The sequence below is a fragment of the Trichosurus vulpecula genome, chromosome 5 (genome assembly GCF_011100635.1).
Source record: "Trichosurus vulpecula isolate mTriVul1 chromosome 5, mTriVul1.pri, whole genome shotgun sequence".
NCBI lineage: Eukaryota > Metazoa > Chordata > Mammalia > Diprotodontia > Phalangeridae > Trichosurus > Trichosurus vulpecula.
Window position 1 is genome coordinate 164,631,135 of NC_050577.1, and position 27,097 is coordinate 164,658,231.

General features: G+C 42.1%; 2 protein-coding genes across 7 annotated transcripts in view; one reads left to right on the forward strand and one right to left on the reverse strand.

Moving 5' to 3' along the window:
* Positions 1 to 1,302, forward strand: part of DMTF1 (cyclin D binding myb like transcription factor 1) — a 60,564-nt gene extending 59,262 nt beyond the window's left edge. For 2 of the 6 annotated variants that reach the window (XM_036759258.1, XM_036759261.1), the window contains one exon: positions 1 to 128. In XM_036759258.1, the coding sequence (XP_036615153.1) occupies positions 1 to 110 (110 nt within the window). In that variant the 3' untranslated portion in view covers positions 111 to 128. The other 4 variants (XM_036759259.1, XM_036759256.1, XM_036759260.1 and 1 more) reach the window with 4 other exon arrangements.
* Positions 1,120 to 26,919, reverse strand: TMEM243 (transmembrane protein 243). The gene is made up of 4 exons (XM_036759262.1): positions 25,754 to 26,919; positions 5,220 to 5,270; positions 3,275 to 3,379; positions 1,120 to 1,770 (listed from the first exon to the last, which is right to left on the reverse strand). The coding sequence occupies exons 1-4, from the start codon at positions 25,829 to 25,831 to the stop codon at positions 1,648 to 1,650; spliced, it is 357 nt and encodes a 118-aa protein (XP_036615157.1). The 5' UTR covers positions 25,832 to 26,919; the 3' UTR covers positions 1,120 to 1,647.
* Between the last annotated feature and the right edge of the window lie 178 nt (positions 26,920 to 27,097).

Consider the following 27,097-nt stretch of genomic DNA (forward strand, 5'->3'; position numbering starts at 1 on the left):
ATCCCATACTGCATCATCACCAAGAAGAATCACATATTATTGGATCATCCTTGGACAGCCCTATTTCAGAAGACTCAAAGGATGTTGAAGATTTGGTCAGCTGCCATTAAGTACACACTCAGTAAAACCCTGTGCTGGTACTACTTCCAGAGACGGGAGAACCCCTACATAGGCTTAATTTACCATTCTTATAGTTTTAAAATAGCTACAATGCTTAAGCTATGTATGCTGTTGTTGCTGTTGAGACTTTTTACCTCATTCATGAGTACACGATTGCCTGAGGCCCACTTTAACTTACAGCATGGGGGTTCTTGGTTGTGGAGATCCGTTCCATTTAGTGTTGCCAGTGAAGCCATCAGCAAGGGATTTTGCTCACTTCAGGTCCTGAGAAAGGAGTTAGAACCACCAAAACCTAACAAGTGAGCAAGGGTACTTAACTATGAGAAGTCAGAGGAGGCCGCCTTTCCAGCTTCCAAGTTTGTACCTGGTTAAGTTTCAGAGAAAAGTTTGCATACCTGTGTGGCTTCATACAGATGCATTATTTCTACCTGTTTTACTAGTGTTTGACACCTGGTTGGGACATCTCTTGTATAAAAAATAAAAAATAAGATGATTGCATCCTTTCATGAAGGCTGCTTCTGACTGGCCCATCACTAATGAGTTGGGTTTGGTCATAAAAGCATTAATAGATATCGAAGAAAAACAAGTACACTTGTTTTTTAAAAAGGGAAAAAACTTGGATGAGAGTAGTCTTTCTCTCACACTCCAACCTTTGAGAAGCCACTGCCCTGACTACAATAAAAGTGGCCTATTCAGCCTCTCCAAAGGGGTGATGATGTTGCCTTCCCAGGATACCAGGCAGCTATTGCTTAGCTGATTTGTTACTAAAGGCAACATAGAATCACTGATGGTATATGGGAGACAGGTGGTCAAGTGGAGGTATAGCATAGCAGCCTCTCCTGCTCAGGGGTTTGTTTTTAAATTGGCTTGTGGAATGGGAGAAGGAAACAAATCAAGAAGTCATTCCTACATTAGAAGCATTTTAGCCAAGACAAGACTGACTGATAAGGCTTTGATGAGTATGATCCCTAGAGAAGAGTAAAAAAAAAAAAACCCTTGTATAAATTATTTTATTTATTATTGTAATTAAATTTTCACAATCAGAGTTTGTCTTTTTACCATCTAATGTGCTTTTTTTGTTAATGTGAAATTAAATTGTAGTTACAAGCAATGGTTGGTTGCATAGGGAACAAAATAATTGTATATTCAGTTTAACAGAAATAAAAGAATATTTGTCTTAGAGCTCTAAGATGTTTTTTGTTACATAACCCCCTCCCAGTGCTATAGTAGATTGTAAAAAAAAAAAAAAAAAAAAAGTAATATTTCAAAAGTGAAAATAACTTGTGCCATTCTGAATCCATATGTGTGGAATGTTCCTAAGTGCAACATCAGCTCTTTGAAAAGGAAAAGCACAATGTCACGTCTTAGCTCCCAAACAAGAGGGAATTTAGATTTGCAGTTAACATGAAAATCATGTATTGAATTCCTGCACAATCTTGCTTCATCTTCAGTTTATTTTACCCAGAATTTCTGTTCAGATTCCTAATTTGTAGCTGAGAACAGTCTTAGTTTTATTCATTGGCAGCATCACTTTCCCACATCGTGGAAGTACAGGTTGGCACATATACATAACATGATGATAGAAAACAAGATATAGTAAATTAGATTTCTAAATTTCGGTTCCAAATCTCCTTGCCGATACCAGTAGATCTAAAGAAAAGGGATTGGAAGAGGAAGAAGAAATTAAATTAGGTGAAGAATCAATGGTTAAATATTTTTAGTACCACAATTCAGAATGCAATTAATTCTCCTTCCCCACTTTGACCCACATGGGTGAGGAAAAATAACTTGTTTTGTTCTGATCTTACAGCATGGGATTTTTGACTCTGTACTATCTTATTCTCTCTAGCTTACAGTCACAGAAGTGTTTAAACCTTGTGCTTATATATCCAGTGTCCTTCTCCAACTCAAATACATTATAAGCATGAAGACTTACTTAACATGCTTTTAAGATAATGCCTGCACCTACTCACATCTATACCCATTTTCCAGAGTTTAATGCTGAAACAAAGTGTATTATTTCTCAGAGCTAAGGGAGTATTCTAGAAAGTGGCAACTCATATTTCCTAGAAACATTCAAAATAAGGAGGCCTGGGTGAAAGCAGAAATTGAGTCTCAGAAAATGGGCTAGATTTGATTAATCATTTGATTAGTCTGGGATACTAAGCCATAACAAAAAAAAAAAGTGTCCGTTGGGCATGCATTTACACTAACATACCTTATTACTGATGACTCCATTTTTTTCCAGCTATGTGTCACATTTCAAGAGGATTTAAAATTGGAAAGGGCAGGGCATAATGTCTACCTGAAAAACTATGCCGTATTTATCCCTCCCAAGTTCTAGAAGCCAGGTGTGTTGACTCCTTGAGTAGATGACACCTAATTTATTTATCCAAACAACGATCATTGTATCTCAATATTTCTAACCCTATGTAAGCAGTAGAAGTGGCAAGTAACAGAATGATTTGATATTACCTTTCTTGAAGGAATACTTATCATTGGGAGGTATGTATGTGTCTGATTGGGAAGGGCTTTTATGGTCAAACCTGCCAATAAGGGTAGCATTGGCAGGTAAAACTGGCCAGAAACTTCAAACATTAGCAGTTCCATTTTGGGAGATCTGCTCAGAGCTCTTGTAGAAAATAATGGTATTTGAAATGCCAGACTGGGAAGAGGAAGGGCAAAAGGCTCTTTTTCACAAAGACAAAGCTCATACTACCCATAATGCATCATCTTTTCTTAAAAGGGCATAATAACCCATTCATTTGGACTTCACTACAGGCTTGGTAAAGAGGATTATGTTCTAATTTACTGGCTATATAATCAACCCTGTACATTGGGAGCCACTTGGGATGTTACTGCCTTAAAGGCCTAGGCAATAATATTATAGCACTAAAGCAATGATTCAATTCAAATACTATGGGAAATTCCCCTTTGCCCCTCCAAAGATCGATTTCTTTCAAACTAACACTGATTTTGAGAATTGTGACATTTTTTTTATGGAAATGGAATATTAATGGAAATACATGATGTATTATTATCTCCACTTACCAAACCAGAATCAGGAAACCCTACATCCTTACAGCATCAAGCCCACAAAAACTGAATAGGACTTGTCAGAGAAGCTTTGTTTAAAATTCCAAATCATACTTACAAGTATGCAGGCAGTAATGCAACTCAAGGAGATGCAAACAGCAAAAAATATATTCAGTGGTTTTGGAGGTAGTTGAGGGAACACAAAAGCACTGATCAGAGTTACCTATGTGAAAAAAAAAGGGATAGTACTTTGAAATAACTCTCAAAGATTTGGTTACATTAGAATTCAGGGAATAAAAATGATGAAAGCTGTAACCATTCCAATCCTTAGCCTTTTTAACCAACAGATTGGGAGCTAAGTGTTAAGGGCTTACAGCAATTTGGAAAAAAAGAAACCCACATAATATCCTCTCCCCTCCCCCTGCCTTGATGGGACTGGATCCAAATACGCTTGAAATTAACTTCTATTTATTCTGAATGCTTCCATCAAGGAAAATCAACAGAGGCAAGGGCTTCCTATAAGTCACTTTCATATATATTTGCTAGACACTTGCGGGGCATCCTAAAGAGAATCAGCCCTCACCCCTAATACGATCACTCTTCTACACTTAACCCCACACCAAACCCCATTCCCCAGCTCCACCCTCACCCTCAAAAAAGCCAAGTGATGGCAGCCAGCCAAATTCATTTTGATTTCACCATTAACACCTATTTAGATTCACCTTTATCTGTGTAGGGAGAACAAAGAGGCCATTTGCCAAAGAAATGTGATGGCCCCTTGCCATCCCTCGCTCAAAAGGAAAGTCAGAGATAAACTGACCAGAGATGATCCCAATAAATAAAGGCTTAGAAGGGCCTAAAGCTAAAGATGGGGTATCAATCATAGCTTTCAGTTTCCTTCAGCTGGGCTTAAGTGGTGCTTCCTCTGACTCTAGAATATGGGGTAACTTTCCATATGATTATAAAGGGTATGTTCTATCCTAGCCCACGCTCCCCAACACAGTCTACAATCAGAGGTTCCCAAAGTGTGTAATACTGCCCCCTGGGGGGCGCTGGAATGATCCAGGAGGGGATGGTAGCAGCCTCAGGTGCTATTGAGGGGGCATTGAATAAAAATAAGGGGCTGGTAGAAGCATACAGAAAGAAGAGAAGATAAGTTTTGAAAAACCATTTGCACATGTTTCATCTGTTGTGTAACAGAGTTAAAGTTGTGGAGATTACATTATGTTCCAAATAAACACACAAAATGCAAGTTATAACCAAACAGTGGTCAAGTCATCTGACAGGTCTTAACATGCAAGTGTTTGGCAGGTGAACCTGTTGCCCATTGGCAGGAAGGTCCAGCATGAAGGAATATGTGTGTGTAAGGACTTGTTTACAATATGATACTATATGGTTACATGAAGCAATATTGTGTCATCAAAATTTCAGTGCAGAAAAAAAACACAAATTTGCAATAGATTGTTAAATTTAAGATGCATCATTTTTTTTAAAAAATATTTTATTTTTTTAAATGATGCAAATTTACCTCCCCCCCCCGAAGTTAAAGAAAGTATATTTCTAGGGGGGTGCTGAGTAATTTTTATTTTTTGAAAAGGGGGCAGTGATGCCAAATATGGAACCTCTGGTCTACGTTTGCTAATACAAAGACACCTCCAAAAGCTGTAACCTGGGATATAGAAAAAGAAGGAAAATATCCCTTTTGTAAATTAACTAGGGAAACAAACAAAGCAGACCCCTTCCCCATAACCCTACCTCTCACTGTCCAAGGACAGATGATTCCCTTTGTGGGATGCCTCAGGCCCTTGGCTTCTCCTTTGGGCTATTTCACTTTCCATTTGTGGTCTCCAGGAAAAGGAAGTGGAAATCAAAAGTACCCCCAGCTTAGCTACTACCAGCTAAATTAGGATAAAAAGGATTGGTTTAGCTAGCTATGGTCTAGATCCCTGTAGCAGTGCCTTTAATGAGGAAGTTGATTCATTCAGCATTCTGGCAAGTCCAGAACTATGAGTGGGACATTCAGGTCTACATCATAATTTTAAAAACAAAAAACCCACACTTACCAGAAGCAGCAAGGATGTCAAGCTGCCAACAACTAAGTTAATGACACGATCCTGGAAAGAGAGGAAGGAGATGTTTGAGACACCTTAATTTTATCCAGGCTAGTCCCAGAGGAACAGCTTAAAACATGTATCTGGGAGACATATGGAAGGATAACAGCTTTGGGAAGATGGAAGGAGGCAGGCATGCCGGTACCAGGTGAGGGAAACTTCGAGAAGATGGGGGGATGGGGGGGAGGAGCAGAAAAGTGGGTTCAACGAGGGGACTTCAAAAGGCATATGTAGGAGGCCCCAGCACACCCCTTTTAGGAATCCTGGCCCTTTGTAATGTAAACAAAAGGTTTAAAAATAGGCCTGCACAACCTGTAGCCCCGGGCTGCTCCTCTACATTTTTCCAGGCCTGCCCAAAATCCTTTGACACGCTGCAAGCTATGGCCCATGGGCTGCAGGTTGTTCAGGCCTCATTTAAATTCTCTTCCCTCTTTCCCTGAAGATTTAGAGTTTATAAGATTACCAGACCCAAAGGGAAATGCCCTATCCTGGCACAAGTTTCAAGTGTTTAAGCTAAGTCTTAGCTTACTACCTCTCATTCTTTCACCAAATATTTGGTAAGGTAGCATTTTTTTAGACATGGACAAGACCTTAAGAGATCTTTTAATCCAAACAGTCCGCTTGACAGATGAAGCCAACCCAGAGAAATAATCTAGATTGCTTAAGGTCTTACAGCTTGGTGATGACAGTAAATAGAGCACTGGAACTGCAGTCAGGAAGACCCGAGTTCGAATTCTTCCAATAGGTAATAATTTTGTGACTCTGGGCAAGTTACTTCACTCTCACCTTCAGTTTTCGCTTTGGTAAACTGAGTTGACTATTAGCACCTGCTTCTCTGAGGTGTTGTGAGAAGAAAACAAATATTGTAAAGCAAAGTGATATAGACAGATAAGAACTCAAGTAGGAACATCCCACCCCATCTCCTTCGGTATCTCTTATGTCATCGTGCTTTGAGCTGGGCACCTGCCTGTTCCCAAGAACAGGGAGAAGGAACCCAGGATTATATAGATGGTGGTCGGGAGAAGCAAGGACAGATCACTTAATACTAGATTTTTCCTATGAAGATTTTAAATACTTACTGAACAAAATGTTTATGTTCTCCTTTTTTAAAAGTCATTATCATCAGAGCATTAAGGGCTAGAAAGGACCCGTGAATATAATGCTAGTCTTGAAATATGGAAGACATAGGTTCCACTCCCTCCTCAGATGCTTATTAGCTAAGTATGCCCCTGGTCAAACCTCTGAGCTTCCGTTTCCTCATCTGGGAATAACAATAGAACTTAACAGGGTTGTAAGGATCAAATGATAAAGATATATACACACACCTACGTATATGTGTGTATACATATATATATGTATATATGTGTGTGTGTATTATTTTACAGATAAAAAGATTACATCCAGAGAAGTTAAATATTTGCCCCAGGCCACAGAGAGTAAACAAAAGTAGAAATTAAACCCCAGGTGTTAGAACTCCAAATTCTTTCTACTATAACAAAGCAACACTTAGATCATTTTGTTTTTAAAATAAAACCACATTAAGCTAAAATACTATTTATTTCCATGTGGACCTTCCTTGTTAGGTTCTTTCCTTCCTCTTCCCCTCATACCCAGCCCCCACCAGCTGCCCTGAAAGGGGTAGGGGGGCTTTTTTCAATAAATCACAGATTTAGGAGGGGACCTTAGGAATCATTTGATCCAAACTCCTCATTTTACAGATGAGGAAACTGAGGCCGGGAGATGTTAACCAGGATTGCACAAGTAGAAAATGGCAAAGAAAGAGGATCTGTATTTGAATCCTAACTCCAAATCTTCCACCTTCCATCATACCAGTATTATATCCTGCTAATCTCCAAAAGCAGTCTAATCCTCCAAGAAATTATTCTTTTCCTACCAATCTACCCAAAGTTAAGCCCCCCTCCTCCCACATATCAAATATCTTTACACAAAGGTAAGAATCACAGCATCAAAGGGAACGTGGAGAACATCTGGTCTGATTCCCCTCATTTTACATTTGAGTAAACTGAGACCCAGAAAAGTAAAGTGACTTGAACCAGGGTCCTCTGACTTTGCATTGTATCACATGGGAGAAGAGCCAGAGTCCTGGTCTACTTAACCACTTACTCTCCCTTCTGGAAACCGTGTAACTCCGTTTTACTCCCGAGGATCATGACAGGTGATCAGAATCTGTTTGGATCCCCACCTGCAAGAAGCTAAGTGAAGGACAGCAAAGTCCCCTGTGTATACTCAGGGGCAGCCCATACGGAATTAAACATTCCACCCATACATTCCAGAGCCTAAACATATTAATTACAACAACGGTAGTAACAACAATCTTTACTCCTATTTAGATGCTAGAAGGTCGACAAAGTACTTGGTTCCACCATTCTGGGATGTCCATGGTACAAGTATTATCACCCCCATTTTAGAGATAAGAAAAATGCCAACTCAAAGGTTAATCCACTGGACTGCTCCACATTCCAGGAGCTGCAGGCTCAAACTCAGAGCTTCTTAATGCAAAAGTGCATTTTCCGCTATACCGAGGAGCTCCAGGATGATGTAAGAGTCTTAAATCAGGAGGAACCAGGTGTGGTGGGAAGACCCCTAGACTGGCCATCAGTTCTGGTGCCAGTTAAACGAGACCTTGGGCCTTGTTTCCCTCATCTTTGCAAGGAGGCATTTGCCATCTAATCTCTCCCTGTCTTTAGATAGGGTTGTGCAGCCACTTCCTAAGCAGGAGGTCTTCCACAGTTGCTGAGTTCCAGCTTCTGGCTCTAGAATGTGGTTTGAAAGAGTGCCACAAGCCTAATTGTACAGGTTCAGCGGAGCATCCTAAAGGACCTGGAAACAACCTCCAGGAACAGAATTCTAAACAGCCTCCTGCCCTGGGGTTCCCTGAAATCATCTTGCCTCCAGAACACAGGACTAACTCATGACACTGGCACTGAGAACTCCATGGGAAAAGGAAGGAGAGCTATGCCAAGAGTAAGATGTAATAACCCATTTTCCAAAATTCTTTCTCCCGCGTATGATCTCATTTAATCTACACAGTACACCATGCCAGATCCATGTTGGGCAGGAGATCAAGTGAGACCTTAGCAACAACAGGAGATCAGACCCATAGTCCTGGAATTCCCTAGCTCCTGTGCTAGTCTAGGGAAACAGCAGAAATGCTCCTTCCTTTGGAGGGTGGGGGAGCACGGGTGTGCAATGTTGCTTCCAATGAATGCCACATATGGGTTGGTTTTTCTTAACTGTTTTTTTCTTCTTTGTTAGGGAGGGAAGAGTGGGTATATATGCAAATGACCAAAATTAAAAAGGCATCAAAACTTTTTTTTTAAGGGAGAAAAAAATACCAGATGGGTCAGACAAAAATCTCCCAAGATTACAGTCATTGATCCAAGGCTGGATCCCTTTGTTACACCCAAATGGAGCCCACCATTAATCCCCTTTATATTTTTGTCTTTTTCTCTGCCCTACACCCTGAAATGGCTCGAAACAGCTTAAGGCATAGTTCTGGGAAGATTGCCCAAGGCTAGTCCCCTGACCCCCACCCCCCTCACGATTCAGCATTCTGTATATTCTCTCTACATCAGCATCATACAAGTTTATCTTAAGGAGAAACCCCCGCTGTTACCAAATAAAGTCCCCACCCTGGGTTATGGGACAACTATTCTTTGGACCAAGCTAGGTCCCTCCACTCAGACTGATCAAGTAGGGGTTACTTTCTGGGAAATTCCACCCATTACCCTCCACCCAGTTATAGGAAACTGATCATGACCTAAGAGGGACCCCCTTGTCACAAGATGGTCGCACCCCTGTATCCTTGCACCATATTCCCAAATTAGCGCTGAGCTGATGGAACCAACCAATGGCTGATCTTTGCTTCTGTACATCATTGCTTCTGCTAGCGACCCTCCCTAATTGTGTGATTGTGGTTTTTGTCTTTATAAGCATTGTAGTCCCTCAGTTCGGGGCTGCCTGATTTGAGTGTACTTTGAGTATGAACTCCAGGTAGTTGCGCACTTGGCCAATAAATCCATGCTTAAATTTACCTTGAACCCAGGTCTCGTCTCGCTGTTATTTTACACACAACACCTTGTTCTAACTTTTCCCAGAACTTTATTAACAAGTTTTCATTAATGAATTCATTAACATTTTATTAACAAATGAAAAGGTCCTGGCTTCAGGGTCGGAGGATCTGGATTGGAATCTAGGCTATGCCACTCACAACCTGTGAAATCTTGGGCAAGTCGCTTAAACTCTCTGGGTCTCAGTGTCCTCATCTGTAATATGAGGGTGTTGGACCAGATGACCGCCAAGATTCCTTCTAGCTATCGATCTAGAATCCTATGAACAGGCAAGATAATTTTCACTGGGCTATTTCATATTTGGAGAAAGGAGGGTTTAGGGCAGGGGTGGGGAACCTGCAGCCTGGAGGCCATATGTGGCCCTCTAGGTCCTCAAGCACAGCCTTTTGACTGAATCCAAACTTCACAAAACAAATCCCCTTAATAAAAAGATTTGTTCTGTAAAACTTGGACCCAAGGACCTAGAAGGCCACATGTGGCCCCGAGGCTGCAGGTTCCCCACCTGGGTTTGGGGGAAGGGCTGAGGATGTAATCTCCAATATTACCCTGAAAGACAGTCTAGAGAATAGTTGTATCTGGTAGAATTTTCCTCAGTTTTCCTTTCACAATTAGGTTTTAGATTTCTTTTTTTTTTTTTTTTTTACCACATTCAAATAATCTAGAAGCTGAAACTCTAGGAATCTCAGCTTCCTGGAAGAAACAGAGCCTATCAGAGCCCCGTCCAGCACACTGCTGCATTATGTAGATAGCTCCTAGTAGCACCCAGGCCAGCTCAGCCCTGTAGTCTGACAAAGTGGCTGCTCCAACCAGCTTCTGGCCAGATGACACTGGATTTTTTAGGTTCCACTGTTCTTAAAGCAATACCAACAGTACTGCGGAGGGAAGGACCGGGTGGCTTGCAGCTCAATTGGCCTGTCCACAACTGGGGCAGCTACAAAATGTCTGGACTTCAGACATTTGTTTCAGGAGAGACAATTGATAGTTTCACGGGTGGCTGCAACAATCCCAGATGAGGAAACCCTCCTTTTGATGCTACAACTCAGCAATCTCAGGGAAGGGCCAAGAAATAAGTAGAAAGCTTCCTTTGCAGCAGAAACACAGCCCTGGTCAGATTCCATCGGCTAAAGAAATCCCCTTCCACAAAGGGAAAGGTGCTAAGGTTGGGAGGGAGAAAGAGAAACCGAAAGACAAACTCTCATTCCCGGCTTTATCTTCTCTCTGCCTCTTATCAGAAATGAGGATTGATTAGAATAAAGAAAAAGGAATCCGGATCCTTCACGTGTTCTAAAGTGAGAAGGAAAAGCAAAAGGATGACTAGTTGTGCAGACAGAAAATGCTGCTGTTCAATTTGTGCATTTAAAATTTTGAAAACGCAGGTACTTCAATTCTCCAGGAAACAAAAATCAGTTCCTACCTACCTCTCTTCTCTCCAAGTCGCTGCAGAAAGACCAGTTACAAATGGGCATCATAATAAACACTTTGGAAACTTGATTTCTGCTTTGGCAATGTAAAATAGGCGGGGGCCGTAGGGGGAGAGGGCTTTTATGGGAGTGGAGGAACTTTTTTTTTCCTGGCCTGGCCCCGTGATTTTAAAAGTATCCATAAGGATGAGAAACTTCCTCTTCCAATGCAGACTTGCCCCTTTTCAGCAATTTATAGTCTTAACAGTATTGCCTGGGGTACCAAGAAATCAAGTGACATTCTGGGACACACATCCAGTACTTTTCAGACGCAGGATTTGAACTCAGCTCTTTATATCTATGCCATGCTGTCTCTGACAAACAAGTTACACAGACTAAATCCCTACCTTTTAGAAGCTAACAATTTAAATGCAGTGTTTCCTGAGAAACGTTTCCTGAGACCTAGGTTTCCCCAGCAATGAGTTGAGCCACGTTGGGGTGGGGGAGTAGAACTAAGAGTCAGAACTCTGATATGGTGAATTTAGCCTCCACCAAGCCTTGAGGGACCTGTTCCCTCAGTAGCAAGACTCACTGTTAAAGGTTATTCTCCCAGGGCAGTGGTTGTCTCACCCATGAGACTGTGAGCTCCTTGAGGGCAGAGAGTCTCTTCTGCCTCTTTATGTATTCCCCAGTGTTTAGCACCAGTGCCTGGCACAAAGTAGGCACTTAATAAATGCTTACTGAATTGAACTGAACGTCTTATCAAACTGAGGGAAGTATTTAAAGTGCCTTTTTCTTACAGTAAAAGACCTGCGATGTCACAGAGGTAGTGTGGATTAGTGGACAGAGAGATGGCCTCGGAGTGAGAAAGGATCAGATTCAAGTCCCACCGCTGACACACACAGGATACGTGGCCATGGCCATGGCCCACACACTTAATTTGTAGGCAGCTAGGTAGCCCAGTAGAGTCAGCAACACCAAAGTTTGAACCTCGCTTCAGACACTTCCTAGCTCTGTGAACTTGGGCAAGTCACTTTATCTTTCTCGGCCTCAGTTTCCTCATCTGTAAAACAGGCATTCTACTAATACCTACCACCACAGGATTGTTTTGAGGGTCAAATAATGTATGCAAAGCACCTTGCAAACTTTGAAGTGCTGCATATACATTAGATCTTAACCCTTACCCTCTGAGTTCCCTTAGGTGACTCTCTAAGACATGTCTGTCTGCTTCGGTAGAGATATTTCCTCACTAGGGGTTCCCTATGCCTATGAAATCACGGGTCCTATTCCTGCCCCTGCCCCTGCCCCCCACCCCCTGCAGAAAAAAATTGTGATTTCATCCCTGAGCAGCCCCCTCTGTTGATGCAGATTGCAACTCTTTCACACCTTAGTAAGCGTTCTCTTTTTTCCTACCATCACATTTTACAAAAAAAATCATCCGGTTTCTGATAAGCTTCTGAGAACCACCAGTCTAAGCTTAGCTGGGGCTGATCCTCAGATGACAGACACGTGCTTAGTCCATGGCTGGCCCATGCCTGAAGCTATTCTAGCTTGACACCAGAGTCTCCGTTGGCATAACCTTTGAGAACCCACAGTCAACTCTGGCTAGAAAGGCAATTTAAGTACACTTAATTACGTCCTACCTTGTTATCTGGGGGTTTTTTAAAGGCTGTTACACACCAACCCTTTCGTCCCCCAAAAAAATAACCCTCTCATAAGAGATTTAGAATGTATGTACATATTGAGAGGGGTAAGTGGAAAAGATGCATATGTATAAATTATGCATCACCAAAAGATTTACATTTTTAAATCTATGTGTATGAAGTTGCAGAATTTTTTGGAGTCTATAAATATACTTTCTCCTGACAGAAATGTCACACTCAGGATAAAGACATCAACATGCATATACAGTCTGAATTTTCTCCTAGAATTACCTATCTGGGAGTCTGTTCAAGGAGCAGAGTTGCAAGGAGAATACCGGCACCAGTATTGCTACATCTCTTCTGCCATCCCTTTCCTGTACAAAGTCTCTTTCCAAGTACAAAGTCTCTTTGGAAAAATCAGAGTCCTTGAAAAACACCAACACCTACAAACAAGATGAAGTGGTCACCTAAGGGAGCCATAGGTATAACACCTCACTGCCCCTGAAGTCAATCAGTCAATAAACATTTAAGTACCTACTATGTGCCAGGCACAGTGCTAATTGCTGAGGATACAAAAAGAAACAAAAGACAGTTCACCTATGGGAGCCATAAGTGTAAGACCTCACTGTCCCTGAAGTCCATCAGTCAATAAACATTTAAGTGCCTACTATGTGCCGGGCACTGTGCTAAGTGCTGAGGATACAAAAAGAAACAAAAGACAGTCCCTGCCTGCAAGGAGCTCATAATCTAATGGACTAAGCAAATAAATACGTACAAATAAATACAAACAAGTTATATAAAGGATAAATAAGAAATAATTAAGAGAGGGAAGGCACTAGAATTAAGAGGGTCGGGAAGGGCTTCCTGTAGAAAATGAGATTTTAGTTGGGATTTGAAGGAAGCCAGGGTGGCAGTGCAACCCTCTTCCAGTCCATGGCTTCAGCTGCCACCTGAAACAATAAGCCTCTCTACTTTTGTCACATCCCTCCTTGACCCCACATCATTCAGCTAGCCAACAGCCCTAGAACAGCTCCCATTTAGGAAGAAGAAAAAGGAAACTGGACAATCACTAGATAAGATAGTGGGAAGGGACATTAGCAACCTTCCATCCCAACCAATACATGCAAAGAATCCTTGCTCTAACACAAACAAGTGGTGACCATCCAACGTTTTCTTGAAGACCTCTAAGGAGAAGGACCCACCACCTCTCAAGGCAAGTCATTTATTTTACTTTTAGACAGTCCTAATTTTAGGAAGTTATTCCTGACAGCAAGCCTATATTCTCCTCTGAGCAACTTTCTCCCTTTGTTCCTGATTCTGCCCTATGGGGCCTTCTTCCTTATTAAACTGGCCATTTGAATATCTGAGACCAACTATCATGTTTCTCAGAAGTCTTCTCCACGCTTAAAATGCCTCCACCTCAGGATTCCCAAGATGAAGTCCATGAGGAAGACCCACAAGTCCTTGCTTCTGCTAGGCTTATACACCTCCCAAATTAAACCCAAGATCCTAAGGCAGGTTTGTCCCAAAGGGCATAGGACTGAATGGAGTATTTTGATTCCAACTTTTAGCAGGACTGCTAACCATTCCCAAGTCATTTGATCAGGCTAGTTGACCTGAAACTGACCAAGCAGTACCAAGGCTTTACTGGCCCTTGATCGGGCTAAGGCTCAAGCTGCTACCTCCCTTGATGTAGCTTCCTGGTAGGAAAGGAAGGAATAAGCATTTACATAGCACCTACTATGTGCTAGGCACTGTGCTAAGCACTTTTTACAAATTATATGTCCTTTGGTGGCTTCTAGCCATACTAACTGGCTTCCTGGGGAAGGCAAGACATAAAAAGGCCCACTCTATCCCCATACCTTCCACAGCCAACCAGACAGGGAAAAGAGGGCAGCCCTTCTACTCTAAGTGACTGCAGTGTCCTTGTTGAATGTTCCTTCTATACTATGGCTAAGTAAACCTCCTTTTGCTAATACCTACAAGTATCTCACTTCATTCCACTGGGGAACCACCTACACTAACACAATCTGCACAAGTTTGTCCTGTATATACTTATTTGCATGTTGTCTCTGTTAGATTACAAGCTCCTTAAGAACAGGCACTGTCTTTTGCCTCTTCTTATATTCTCAGTGCTTGGCAGTACCTGGCACACAGCAGGTGCTTAATAAATGTTCATCAACTGATTGCCCATTATACAACTATATGCTAAAACCTTGATTTGAGGGAAAGGAAGGAGGGGGATGGGGAAGACTAACTCCTAGATTAGAACCAGCATTGCTGGAAAGGAACATTTTTATTTAGCCAAAATAGAGGGAAACACAAAGTAGAGAGCACACTTGGGAAGCCTCATCTCATCCCCTAGTATATCAAAACAAGTGGAAATTAGTATCACAGTATCAGGAATAAACTACCATCTTCCCAAGAGGTCCTGCTGTGACATAATACATCTCCCCATAAGATTACCTGTGGCTCTTGTTAAAAAGGCAAATGGACCTTTATGATCCCCTTTCGACACTGTAACTGAGTCCGAATCTAAATCTGTAACTTGGAATTCTGGTGACTGCGTCAAATTCAGTTATTTGGGTAAAGGGAGCTCACCTGGTATGCAGGAAGGCCATGGGGAGGGAAAGAAGAGAATGAGCATTTATATAGCACCTACTGTGTACTAGGCATTGTGCTAGACACTTTTATGAATATTGGTGATTCTCACAACAGCCTTGGGAGGCAGGTATCGCTGCATTCAAGATGTACAGTGGAGCAAAGTGAAGCTAACTTGATGGACATGAGGTGACTTGTCTAGGGTCTCACAGATAGCGAGTATCTGAGAGTAAACTTGAACTCAAGTCTTTCCAGGCCCAGCACTCTATCCGTTTCACCCCCAGATGCAGTGGGATCCCACCGTGGTCAGAGTACTGTGGTATCACCTTAATCCTTGGCATCCCCTGTGAAATGCATGGCATGAGTTCACCAAACCTAGTAAGAACAGGACCCAAGACAGAGATGCTTGCGCCAGGGGAGGTGGAGGCCTACCCTCAAATTCCAACCCCACAAAAGGGATGGGGGAGGCCAAAGCTAGAGGGTACAGTGGTAGGAGAAAACAGGCTCAAGAGACAGGCAAGCAAACCATCTACCAGCGCCCTGAGGAAAAGCCTCAGTCACATCATAATAGTGACAGGTCTGCCCTGGAGGCTCACTGATAGCAATTTTTGGGACCACCGTCCACACAGTCTAGTCTTTACAAATCATTAGAATACTTTGTAAAGATTTGGAACACCTAATCCATATTGTTTAGATCCAGTTCTAGAAATGCATTCAAAAGCATTTATTAAGGGCTTACTATATACCAAGTGCCATGCTATGTGCTGAGAATGCAAATAGAAAATTTGTGTACTAGAAACTGAAAGGGTGTCTCTATACAGCCACAAACATGAGGTGGCACAGTTGAATTACAAGTAGTGAGGGATGATAAACTTGATCAAGAAACAGTTATAGAAGCAGCTAGGTGGTACAGTGAATAAAGCACTCAGACACAAGCTATGTGACCCTGGGCAAGTCACTTAACCCCGATTGCCTGGCCAAAAATGTTATGAATGCCTGCCATGTGTAAGGCACTGTACATGGTCCTTGCCCTCAAGTAGCTTATGAGCCTGCTGGAAAGCAAATAAATACACACACATGCCAAAACAGCTGTGTATGTAAATTACAAGGACCACCCGAATGGGAGAAACATTAAGCACTACATCATTTCAGGGAAGGAAAACCTCATCATGGCTTTGGGTTATGGGACAAGGCTTCCTACCAATAGAAGGACTTCAGCTGGCTCAGATTTACCTGCTCAGTGACAGAGGAGAGGGCACTCTAGTGCCTTGAGGAGACCAGTCTGATTGGTTGGGTCGCATTAGGGAAAGTAGTTAAAATTAAAAGAGGGAAAAGAGGCTGGGGCCAAATTATGTAGGGCGTCAAATACCAGGCTTGAGTTTGAGTGATCTCATGACCATCTCACCTCTGAAACATATAAAAGGAAGTTCAAAAGATCCAGCTACCTATCTAGCATTTAGTAAATACCTTCTTAATGCTGTTGGGAAACCCTGGAAGTAGGAAAGTAACACAGCAACCCTACTCCAACCTGGTTTAGAATAGTTCCAGTTAGGCTTAATAGGACCATCAGGAAAATAGGGAGAGTTAGGGAGTCAAAAAAAATAGGGAAGATCTTACTTGTGTCAGAACGACACAATGGGACAGGGAAAAGACAACACAAAACATACATATCATAGAATTTTGGAGCCAAGAAGAACCTTAGGGATCCTCTAGTCAGATTTTCTCAATTTAATGATGAGGTAACTGAGGCCCAGAAAGATTAAACAACTTTCCCATGGCAACAAAGGCAGTCAATGACAAAGGCACACCTGGAGCGTGACTCCTAGGCCACCTTATTATGCTTCTGGAAATGACTGGGCTATATGAGTGGGAAAATGGCTGGACCAGCCTGATTTCCTTAAAGGAGCCTCTTCTGTGCAGCACCAGGAATATCATTCACATGGAAAGGCCCTGAGTGGAAGTCTAGTTTGAAGAGAAGCAGGGAAGACAATGGCCTGCCAAGAACAATGTTCTGTCTCTATAAGCAGGCAGGGGAAAGGCCTGACAAAGGAAGGCAGAACATCTTAAATACAGCTGTGTCATCAAGTGTACGTGTACACACACACACACCCCAAGCATTAATTATAGCACTATTTGTACACTATCATTTGCCAAATGGTGCAAGTGAGAATTAATGGGAGAGAACTAGGCAATGGGCCACCAAAAGAAAAAAATCTATGTCACCCACCACAGTACCTATGAAAAGAGGAGAGGAGTTCAGGGTCAGGTGCCATCCTTTCAACAGAAATAAATGACAACCTCCTTTCTTCAGGGAAGACCCTGGGCAAAGGATTCCCAAGACACTCTAAACTCCAAACAGTGGAAAATATGACTTTCAAATACTGTCTGCCTCACTGAATGCAGTCCTCTTTCTCCACACATTCCGTATGGTAAATTCATTAATTTCTCCCCCATTGAGGTCCCGTCTTATCATTCCCCCTATTATTAGGTTCAACATCTAGTCAGAGAAACAACTGAATTGAGTGTTATTCTACAAGTCAAGATTCAGAAGATGAGAGGAAAGGAAAAGATACAGGATCAAGACAAAGTGAAAAATCCCAGTCTCTTCCTAGAGATGGAAGGTATCTTTCCATCTTTCATTCTACAAACTGAAATACTTATACTTTTTTGTCAGGAGGAGGAGGAGGAGGGGTGGGGGGGGGGGGAGGGAAGGAAGGAAAGGTGGGGGGAGGGGGAGAAGAAGAAGAACTGCATTCTCTGGAAGAGGTAGATTTCTAAGTACAATAAGAAACACCTCAGAGGTCACACTTAGGGATAGAGAGGACAGTAAAAATGGCTTGCAAAGCCTCAGATATTTTGGCTGAAATCTTAGAAAGCTTCTGTAGTTTGCTAAAATAGAAATACTACATCTAAAAACCATAGGTTTTTAGGTGGCACAATGAACAATAAGAATGCTGGACCTAGAATCAGGAAGACCCAAGCTCAAATCCAGTCTTGAATACTTACCAGCTATAGGACCCTAGGGAAGTCATTTAACCTCTGCCTCAATTTCCCCACCTGTAAGATGGGGATAATAAGAGCACCTACCTCCCAGAGTTGTTGTATCAAATGGGACAATATTTGTAAAAATAATCGCAAACCTTAAAACACCATATAAATGCTAGCTATTAAGACATGAGTATGAGTAAAGGAGCTTTGTTTTGGCTATTGATTCTAATCAGGAACCAGGGAAGTTACAGATGTTTTCAGTCTCCAGTTATCTAACATAAATATGTCCCACATAACATTAAAATAAAATAGCTTTACCCATATAAAGCATTTTACATTTCAACTTAGTCACCCAGAGATGTAGTACAAGTATTATGACTATTTTACATTTGGAGAAAATGAGGCTCGAATTAAGGGGTAAGACAGAAGTCACAGACCCAGGACTCACTCAAATCCAGGGTTTTCCAACTTTAGTTCCATTGTTCTTTTTGATAGATTGTACTACCTTCTCCGGGCAGCTAGGTGGCTCAGTGGATAGAGTGCTGAGCTTCCCTAAAGTCAGAAAGACTAGTCTGTATGAGTTCAAATTTGGCCTCAGACAACTACTAGCTGTGTGACCCCGGGCAAGTTGCTTAACCCTATTTGCCTCAGTTTGCTCATCTGCAAAATGAGCTCGAAAAGGAAACTGGCAAATCACTCTAGTATCTTTGCTAAGGAAATCCCAAATGGGGTCATGAAGTGTCAAACATAACTTAAAACAACTAAACAACAACTACTACTACTTTCACTAATAGACTAGTGAGGAGGTCAAAAATAGAAGGGCTCATGTGAAAAAATATTGGGGGAAAAACTTTTCTTAGTAGCAAAAGACGAATCAAAATGGATGTAGTTGGTAGTGTACCAAACTGGTGTATGAATGCAATGGGCTGTTACAATGTAAGAAAAAAAAATAGTAATTTGGACCAACTTGGGAAAAATAGTAAAAACTGATAAGCAGGATCTCAGGAGAAGAATTTACATGATGACCACAAAAATGTAAAGGAAAATATTTAAAGACTTCCGAATTGTAATCAATTCAGGAACCAATCATAACTTCAGAAGGCTGATGAAGAATGCCTCCCACCTCCCAGAAGTGGTGGATAAAAGGTTCACAATGAGACACAGACATACATTTTCAGTTATAGAGTATGTGTTGATTTGTCCTTGACTCTATATTGGGCAGGGCAGGGGGAGGGGAGGGAATAACAGGAAAGAGGGAGAAATCTAAGAGAAATGACACCAATACTTTCAAAAAGGGCCATCGATAAAATATTTTTGCAAATAAAAAGCAAGTGGCACCACACCCTACATTCTCATTAAAAACAATAGCAGAGAGTCCATGCGAAATGTTATGGATGATGAGGGTTTGGGTGTTTTGAAATCAATTAAATAAATTTTGGGTACCCCCAAGGCAAAAAATAAAAACAATCCTTCAACAGGATTTGGTTGATTGATGAGCTGGATTGTCAACAGCTAAACAAATAATTCCAAGAGTTTTCTTTTTGTTACAAAAAAGGAAGAAAGAAATTACATGGGTGTCCATTTTGGAAATAGCTAAATTACGGTTTATGAATATAAAGAAATATCATTGCACTACAAATATATCGAGAAGCAATAAGTATGAGAAAGTCAGAGAAACATAAGATGTTACATATTTACGTGGATCAAAAGAAGAACCAGAAAACAATATATAAAATGGCTATAATCATGAAATGAAAAAGAATACTAAGATGAAGCAAAATGTTGTGTGAAGTCATAGCCCTGTAGAACAGATGAGGAAAAGCAATCCTTCCTTTCTGGAGGTGGTAGATGAGGGCTGGAGAATGGACCCTACATGTCAGATGGAGTCCTTGTGTTGTTTGGTTTTTCTTGTTTTTGTTACAAAGGTAGGCTTATGGAGTATAAGGGCAGTATATGGAAAATGCTATGCTTAAAATCAAAAGACATCAATGAAACTTAATTTTTTTAAAAGAGCTTCCCAGGGGAGAAGGGGGTCCTTTGTAGCCTACCTAGACACTACCACCAATTCACCCTGTATCTATCTTCCTTGCACCTAATTGTTTACATGTGGTCCCTTCCCTTAGAATAAGAGCTCTTTAATAGCAAAGGGTCCTTTCTGCCTTTCTTTTTATCCCCAGCACTGAGCATAGTGCCTGATGCATAATAAATGCTTAATAAATGTTTATTGACTGACTACCTCCGCACTTCATGAAAGGGCTGCTGGGGAAGCTACTTAGGATGATGACCAAGAGAGTTCCAAAGCTTCTCTACCACTAGTCTTCTTTTAGTGAGCCTTACGTGTAAATACAGCAAAGGTTACCCAGAAAATGGTTTACGTCTGTGTGCCTTTACCACCTACACTTCCTCCTTAGAGGTGGCTATCCAAAAATCAGAAACCTGAAAAGCGACTATTGTGTATGATTTCTTGGCATTGGAAAAATTGAGGTAGGCAGAATAGGACCACAGAAAGGTCAGATCCTCTGGAGGATCCATCCCATCTTCATCCCAACTTCAGTGATCACTCCCTCCAGTAAACTCCAATGCATATGTGATCTTATATTGTTATTTATCTCTTTTTATTGCTCTCCAAATAACCAGGATAAGCAAAACTTAACAAGCCTATTTTCCCACCTCATTCCCCCACCCCAGGAATTATCTCTGAGCACCAGCAAACTGTTTTCTTAGGCCAAGGGATGAAAAGTTTAGAAATTGTGGCAAACTTCTAAGGGTTTGCTAATTGCCATTTTCTTAATTCAATCACACAGTTGATAAGGCTTTTACCTTAAGGCAGTAGCCTTAAACACACAAGGAGGGGGCCACATTCAGACTGTAATACTCCCAAGTGTGGCCCCCTACCAATTTAAATGTCAACGGGAAATATTTAACAAAATAAATAAAAATACAATAGAACATAAGTACTGTTAATATGTGGTTTCCTGTGTCAACATGCAATCAGCAGAGATCCTTTTATAAGCTTTGGTTTCTGAGTTTGATACTAATGCTTTAAAGGATTTGCCTTCACCGTTTCCAAAGCAATTGAACCCCAAGTTTATGGAAGGCATCAGAAACAGCACCGTAAGTCCTAATGGAATGGAAAGAGCACTGGCTTGGAGTTAGGACAGCCAAGTTCAGATCCTGCCTCTGATACTTACTTACCTGTATGACCTTGGACAAATAATGTTACTTCCCTGGATCTCCATTTATTTGTAAAGTGAAGGAGTTGGACTAAACGGCTTCTAATGTCTCTTTCTTAGGATGGAATTCCAAGGGCAAGAAACTTGGTGGCCCACCTCACTGCCACCCCCATCCCTAGCACTGAGGTAGAAGCAGAGAAAGGAGTGAGGGGCAGGAGGATAAAGTACTGGGCTGGATTTTAAAAGGCATATCCTGGCATAATGGAGAAAGGGCTGGCTCTGCCTCTGACAACACTTGGTGGTGAGTCCTTGGGCAAGCTGAACCTCTCATGCCCCAGGCAATTCTTTCATGCCTATAAGTTACAGAAGAGTTGTAAATCCCAGTGGTAGAAAAGTTCCACACCAGAAGATCCCTGCATGAATAATTTCACAGGTTTATAACTCCATACCCATCCTTCCTCCCCAGAAATGTAGGCCAAGTACCAATGGAGAGTGATCACTTTATCTGTTTTAGCATTCTAGACAGAGAAATGAAAGCACAGACATAAAAGGCAGAGTTTTCTGTATAATTTCATCATCTAAAGACATGTTTCCTGCCTTCTTTGGGAAGTAGAGAAACCTCATCCTATTTCACACTGATCTCTAGCTTTTGGTATAAGAAAAGAGGTGGTATTTCATCAGGTTTCCTTCGTTCCCGGAAGGGGAGAAACACCATTTCTTCAGTTCCTCACTTTGACCTCCCACCTGAGCTGCTTACGGCCTTGAGGACTCCACCTATGGTGAAATCCCTAGGGATGTTGATAACCTACTTGAACTCATTCTTCAATGTTTAACTCCCACCTCCTGCTGAATGAAGCTGGGGAAAATCACAAAACCACTACAAATTTATGTTATGTAATCTCAAATGGGCCCTCACCTTGGCAAGGCAATTTTACACTTCCCTGAGTCACTATTCCATTTATCACAGCTACTCTTCCAAACCTGTTCATCATTCCTTAAACTTTGATTGCTCCCCTTCCCCAAACCCTCAGATAAGAACTTTGTCTCCCTACTTCACTGAAAATTTCAGGCCATTTGCCAGAGCACCTCCCACACCCCTCCTCATCTCACATCACTTTTTCCAATATCTCCTCCTTCACTCCTGTCTTATGTGGAAAAGTGGCCCTTCTCCTCAACAAGGCCAACAAACCTCTTGCCATTCCAGCAATCCCATCTGGCAGATGGCCCCCTCTCATTCCCACTCTCACTTAACTTCTATCTCTCCCTATCTATTGACTGCTTCCCTACTACTTACAACATGCTCTTACCTCTCCCATTCTCAAAAAACCCTAATTTGATCTCCCATTCTCATTAGCTATCATCCCATAACTCTCCTTCCTTTTGTGACTAAATGCCTTGAGAAGGCTGTCTACATTGGCTGCCTCCACTTCCTTTCCTCTCTTTCTCTTCTTAAGCCTCAACTTCCTGTCCCCTGACATCATTCAACTGAAACCATTCTCTTCAAAGTTACAAAAGATGTCCTAAATACAAAATCTAATGGCCTTTTCTCACGGCTCATTCTCCTTTACCTCTCTGTTGCCTCTTCGATCATCCACTTCTCCTTTCTCTAGGTTTCTATGACATTACTCTCTCCTGGTTGTCCTATGTGCCAGAGCAACTTCTAAGGCTCCTTTGCTGAGATCTTCATCCAAGTCATACCCAAGTCACACCCACCATGGGTGTCCCCCAAGATTCTGTCCTGGACTGTCTTCTCTTCTCCGTCTATACTATTTTACTTAATGATCCCATCAGCTGCCATGGACTCAATTATCTCAATGCTGATAATTCTCAGTTCTACTTATCCAGCCCTAACTTCTTTCCTAAACTCCAGATTTACATTTCCAGTTGCCTACTGGATACCATGAACCTCTGGACATCTTAAATACATGTCCAAAAGTGATCTCAACACCTTTCCTCCAAACTCTTCCCTTCTGAACTTTTCTGTCACTGTCTAGACACCACCAACCTCCCAGGCACCTAGGCTCGCAACCTGTGTCATGCTTGACACTCACTCTCTTACAGATGCTCCATCCAATCTGTCAACAACTTTTTCCCTACTCCAGTCCATTCTCCACTTAGCTATCAAAGTGATCTTAAATTGAATGTCTGACCATGTCACCACCAGCACCCCCACTCAATAAACTCCAGTGGATCCCAACCAGCTCCAGAATCAAAGTTCCTTGTTCAAAACCCTTCCTAACCTGATGCCTCCCCCCCTCCAATTCCTACCTTTCCAGTCCTTCTTACCCTCCCCTCCCACACTCTATAATCCATTGACCTGGCCTCCTTGCTGTACCATGAAGAAGAAATTCCATCTCCTATTAAATAAAATATAAGCAAAACAACCAAGGGTTCATGAAATGACCGTTCAGTAGACTTGCAAATTGTTCCATGTTTAGATGTAAAAGTCACAAATTCCAGGAAGATTAAATAGTTAAATAGTAAACTTTTTTTAAAGTGTACTTGTGAAATTCCTTTTTATTTAGAATTGCTTGTGTGTGAAGGAAATAAATAGCTGTCCCTTACCTGAAAAAAAAAATAAGCAAAGAGGATATAACATCTTAAAACAAATACATTGTAACTACACTAGGAATTTCAGATTTGTTCAATATTAGGAAAACTATGAAAATAATAGGCCATATTAATGACAACATAATTCTTTTTTAAAAAAACCTGATGTCAAAAAAAATTCCCCTTCCCAACTCCAGGCATTTTTACTAACTGAACCTGAAAGCTTGGAATGCTGTCCCTCCTGATCTCCATCTCTTGGCCTCCCTGTCTTCCTTCAAGTCCTAGTTACAATCCCACTTTCCACAAGAAGCCTTTCCTGATCTCCCTTAGTGCTAATGCTGTCCCCCTATTGATTATCTAGTTTATCTTGTATATATCTTGTTTGTACACAGTTGTTTGAATGTTGGCTCCCCCATTAGACTGGGAGCTGCCTTAAGAGCAGTGATTGCTTTTTACCTTTCTTTGTACTCTCAGTTCTTGCCTGGCACACAGTAGGTACTTAATATATGCTCACTGGCTGATCTGCATTTAGGAATGTAATCTATTTCCCCAGAAGTTTAACTCAAAATCACCAAGACCATTTCCAAACCATCTAACATGGGGGAAGGGAGGGTAGGAAGGAGAAAGAGGAGGGACAACTGAGTATTTTTAAAAGTGTTCTGCTTCTGATAGCTACAGTCCCACGTGTATTTTGTGACTTAAGCATAAAACAAAAGACTAAAATAGGTCAGAAAGCTAGAGCTTATCTATCATGATGCAGTTGTATCTTGAAAACCTAAAGACAGTGGAGGACTTAGATAAAAAAGATAACTTACTAGTGATAAACTGAATATAGCACCTACCTTCTGCAAGATCCCAAAGCACCTTAGAACCAATTGCTAGTGGCAAGGATTATCAATGCCCCTTTATGGATAAACAGGAATATAAAGGAAACAGGCCAGTTAAACTTGCCCATCATTACTCAGCAATTCAGTAGTGAGAGTAGCCACTCGAAGCTCTCTCCCCCAAGTTGTTGGACCATTCCATCAAATTAATGCATGCACACACACACACACACAATCTGCCTTTGTGTCGATTTAATAATTTAGATTTGATAAAGCAATTGTTTTAAAATTAACATCCTCAAGTAAGTGATACAAGTATTATAGCCATTTCACAGGTGAAGGAATTGCCTCTCCAAGACACCCAAGATTACAAATATGTCTAGTGAGGTTTGACTCCAAGGCAGGTGCTCTTTCCACTACAATGTTATTTCTGGGACCTTCTTCTCTAATCCCTCCCTGAACTGAGTCATCCCAAAATTCTCCTTTCATCTTATTCCCACAATGTTGACCCTCAAATTAAGGAAATATTCCTTTACTAACTACTTCACCCCATTACTTCATCCCAAAGTAGTGGATTACCAAATACACTGGGGGGCTTAGGCAAGTGAGGGTACTTTAGAAGATCTGAGGCCACCAAAAGTACCCTCCAATCTAATTCTACGGAAAGAGGAACCAAAAGCAAACAACGAATCTCTTTGTGGGCTTTCTTTCCCCCTCCCCCACACAGGGTGTAAACTACACCTGGTGAAAAGCTGGGCTTAGAAACCCTTGATGTACTTTCCGGAAAGGAAGGACACCCCCACCCCTCCGCTGTAGAGGAGGAAGTGAAAAATATCTACCCAGCTTCCCTAAATGAACTAGCTCTCCACTCAAGTGCAGGTGAGAACAGAGAACTTTCTCTACTCCTCCCCTCCCCCACTACACCTCCATCTATAAAGATTTGGGCCAACCTTTTCCTCAAAGTGGTTCTCTTTTCAGAGACCTGAAGCGGAAATGAAACTCTCCAGAGTAATGATAGGACAGCCTTTTTGGAAGCCCGCAGCCCTCCGGCCACATACAAGGCAAAAAGGGCTAACCCTGGGCTTTGGGGAACTCCCAGATTAGAAAACTCCTTCCATCTCCACATATCGACTGCCACTGAGTCAGGCCGCAGAGACGGATGTCAGACAGACAGCTAAGGCATACAAACACAAGAAAAACCAAAACCCGGGCTCACCCTTGCCGAAGTTTCTCCGAACAGAGGTCTGTTGTCCAGGCCACTGGTGCCATAGGTCCTAGTGGTAAAGTCCTCCATATTCCCCTTTTTTGTCCCTTTTAAAAGCAGCTGTTTGTTCACTCCAATCGGCTCTCAAAACAGAGTCATCTCCGTCTCCAGTGGCCTTTACTCCCACGATACAGGGTGCTGGCTATTTAAGGTACTCATTGCGGAGAACTATTGATTGGAAAGGAGAATGGCTATTAAGGTGGGCGCTCAATGCCAGGTTCGGAGATCATTTCCTCCAACTTTAGATTCCTTCTTCAAGGCGAGATGCTGCTGTAGGGGGTGGGAAGTAACAACACCATGCGGCCAACAGGTCCTCGGAAGAAAGTTGTACTGAAAGGCACTACCCTTTCAATAACCCTGCCCCGCCCTCCCGCCACAAACCCTACCCCCAATAAGGTGGGGTAGGAGTAAATAGCGCCCCTTCCTTCCAAAGGGCTTCTTTCTGAAATCCCAAGAATAAGTTATCAAGTCGTCTTTCTCCTTCTGTCCCAGAGTCCCACGGGAAATCTCTGAGGCTCTGGACTCGAGATATATGGAAGAAAAGAGTGCAGGAATATGTCCCCTACCTGGACCCCGTCGTTTACAGCCTTTCGAAAGCAGTAAATACCGGTGCACTTTCTAAAAACCATCCAAAGGCTCCCGCATTACTACGAAAGCTGCAAGGGTGCCCTTCCCCCTCCCACTCTATTTCCTAACGAGTGCGGGAGTAAACGAGACGTCCACAGAGCACAGAAGCCAAAGCTCTGCGGGGCTTTAAACCTGAGCAAATTTAAATCAAAGCGGCAGCCGCACCCAATAAACTTTCATTCTTCTCTCAATTGTTGCATCCAAGGCCCTTCCCCTCCCCTAGCTTCTTTAGCAATGGGTGTGTTTCCGAGACGATATGAGACCTTAGACACAGATCTGCAGCGGGACCAGCGGCCTGGGGAAGTAAGAGGAATAGAGTCCCTTCTTCAGTCCTGCAGAGATTGATTTGTCTTTTAAGGAGAAACACACACAATTGGTCTTCAACATAACTAGACCCCATGAGTCCAGAGCCCAAACCTGATCATTTTCTTCCACTCGGTCGCCAGGGTAATCCTCTCTGTGAGCATCTTGACGTGAGGAGTAGAGTAGGGACGATGGGAAGGAAGGTACCCCCCCCACCCACCCCCAGCGCCAGCCCCAACGCCCAAGGCAAAGTCCCCGTTTTGCTGTATCCCGGTCTCGTCTGTGCGTTGAGTCCGTAAGGAAAGAGCAACAAAACGTTCGAAAATAAACTCCGGCGGTGCTAGCATTCCATCGCCGCCGTGGGAT

Coding starts and splice junctions, on each gene's coding strand:
- TMEM243 (XM_036759262.1), bottom strand. CDS start 25,831: ATGGAGGACTTTACCACTAGGACCTATGGCACCAGTGGCCTGGACAAC. Junction 3,380..5,219: donor TGACATCCTTGCTGCTTCTG/GTAAGTGTGGGT, acceptor TTTTTCACATAG/GTAACTCTGATCAGTGCTTT. Junction 1,771..3,274: donor GCATTACTGCCTGCATACTT/GTAAGTATGATT, acceptor CCTTTTCTTTAG/ATCTACTGGTATCGGCAAGG.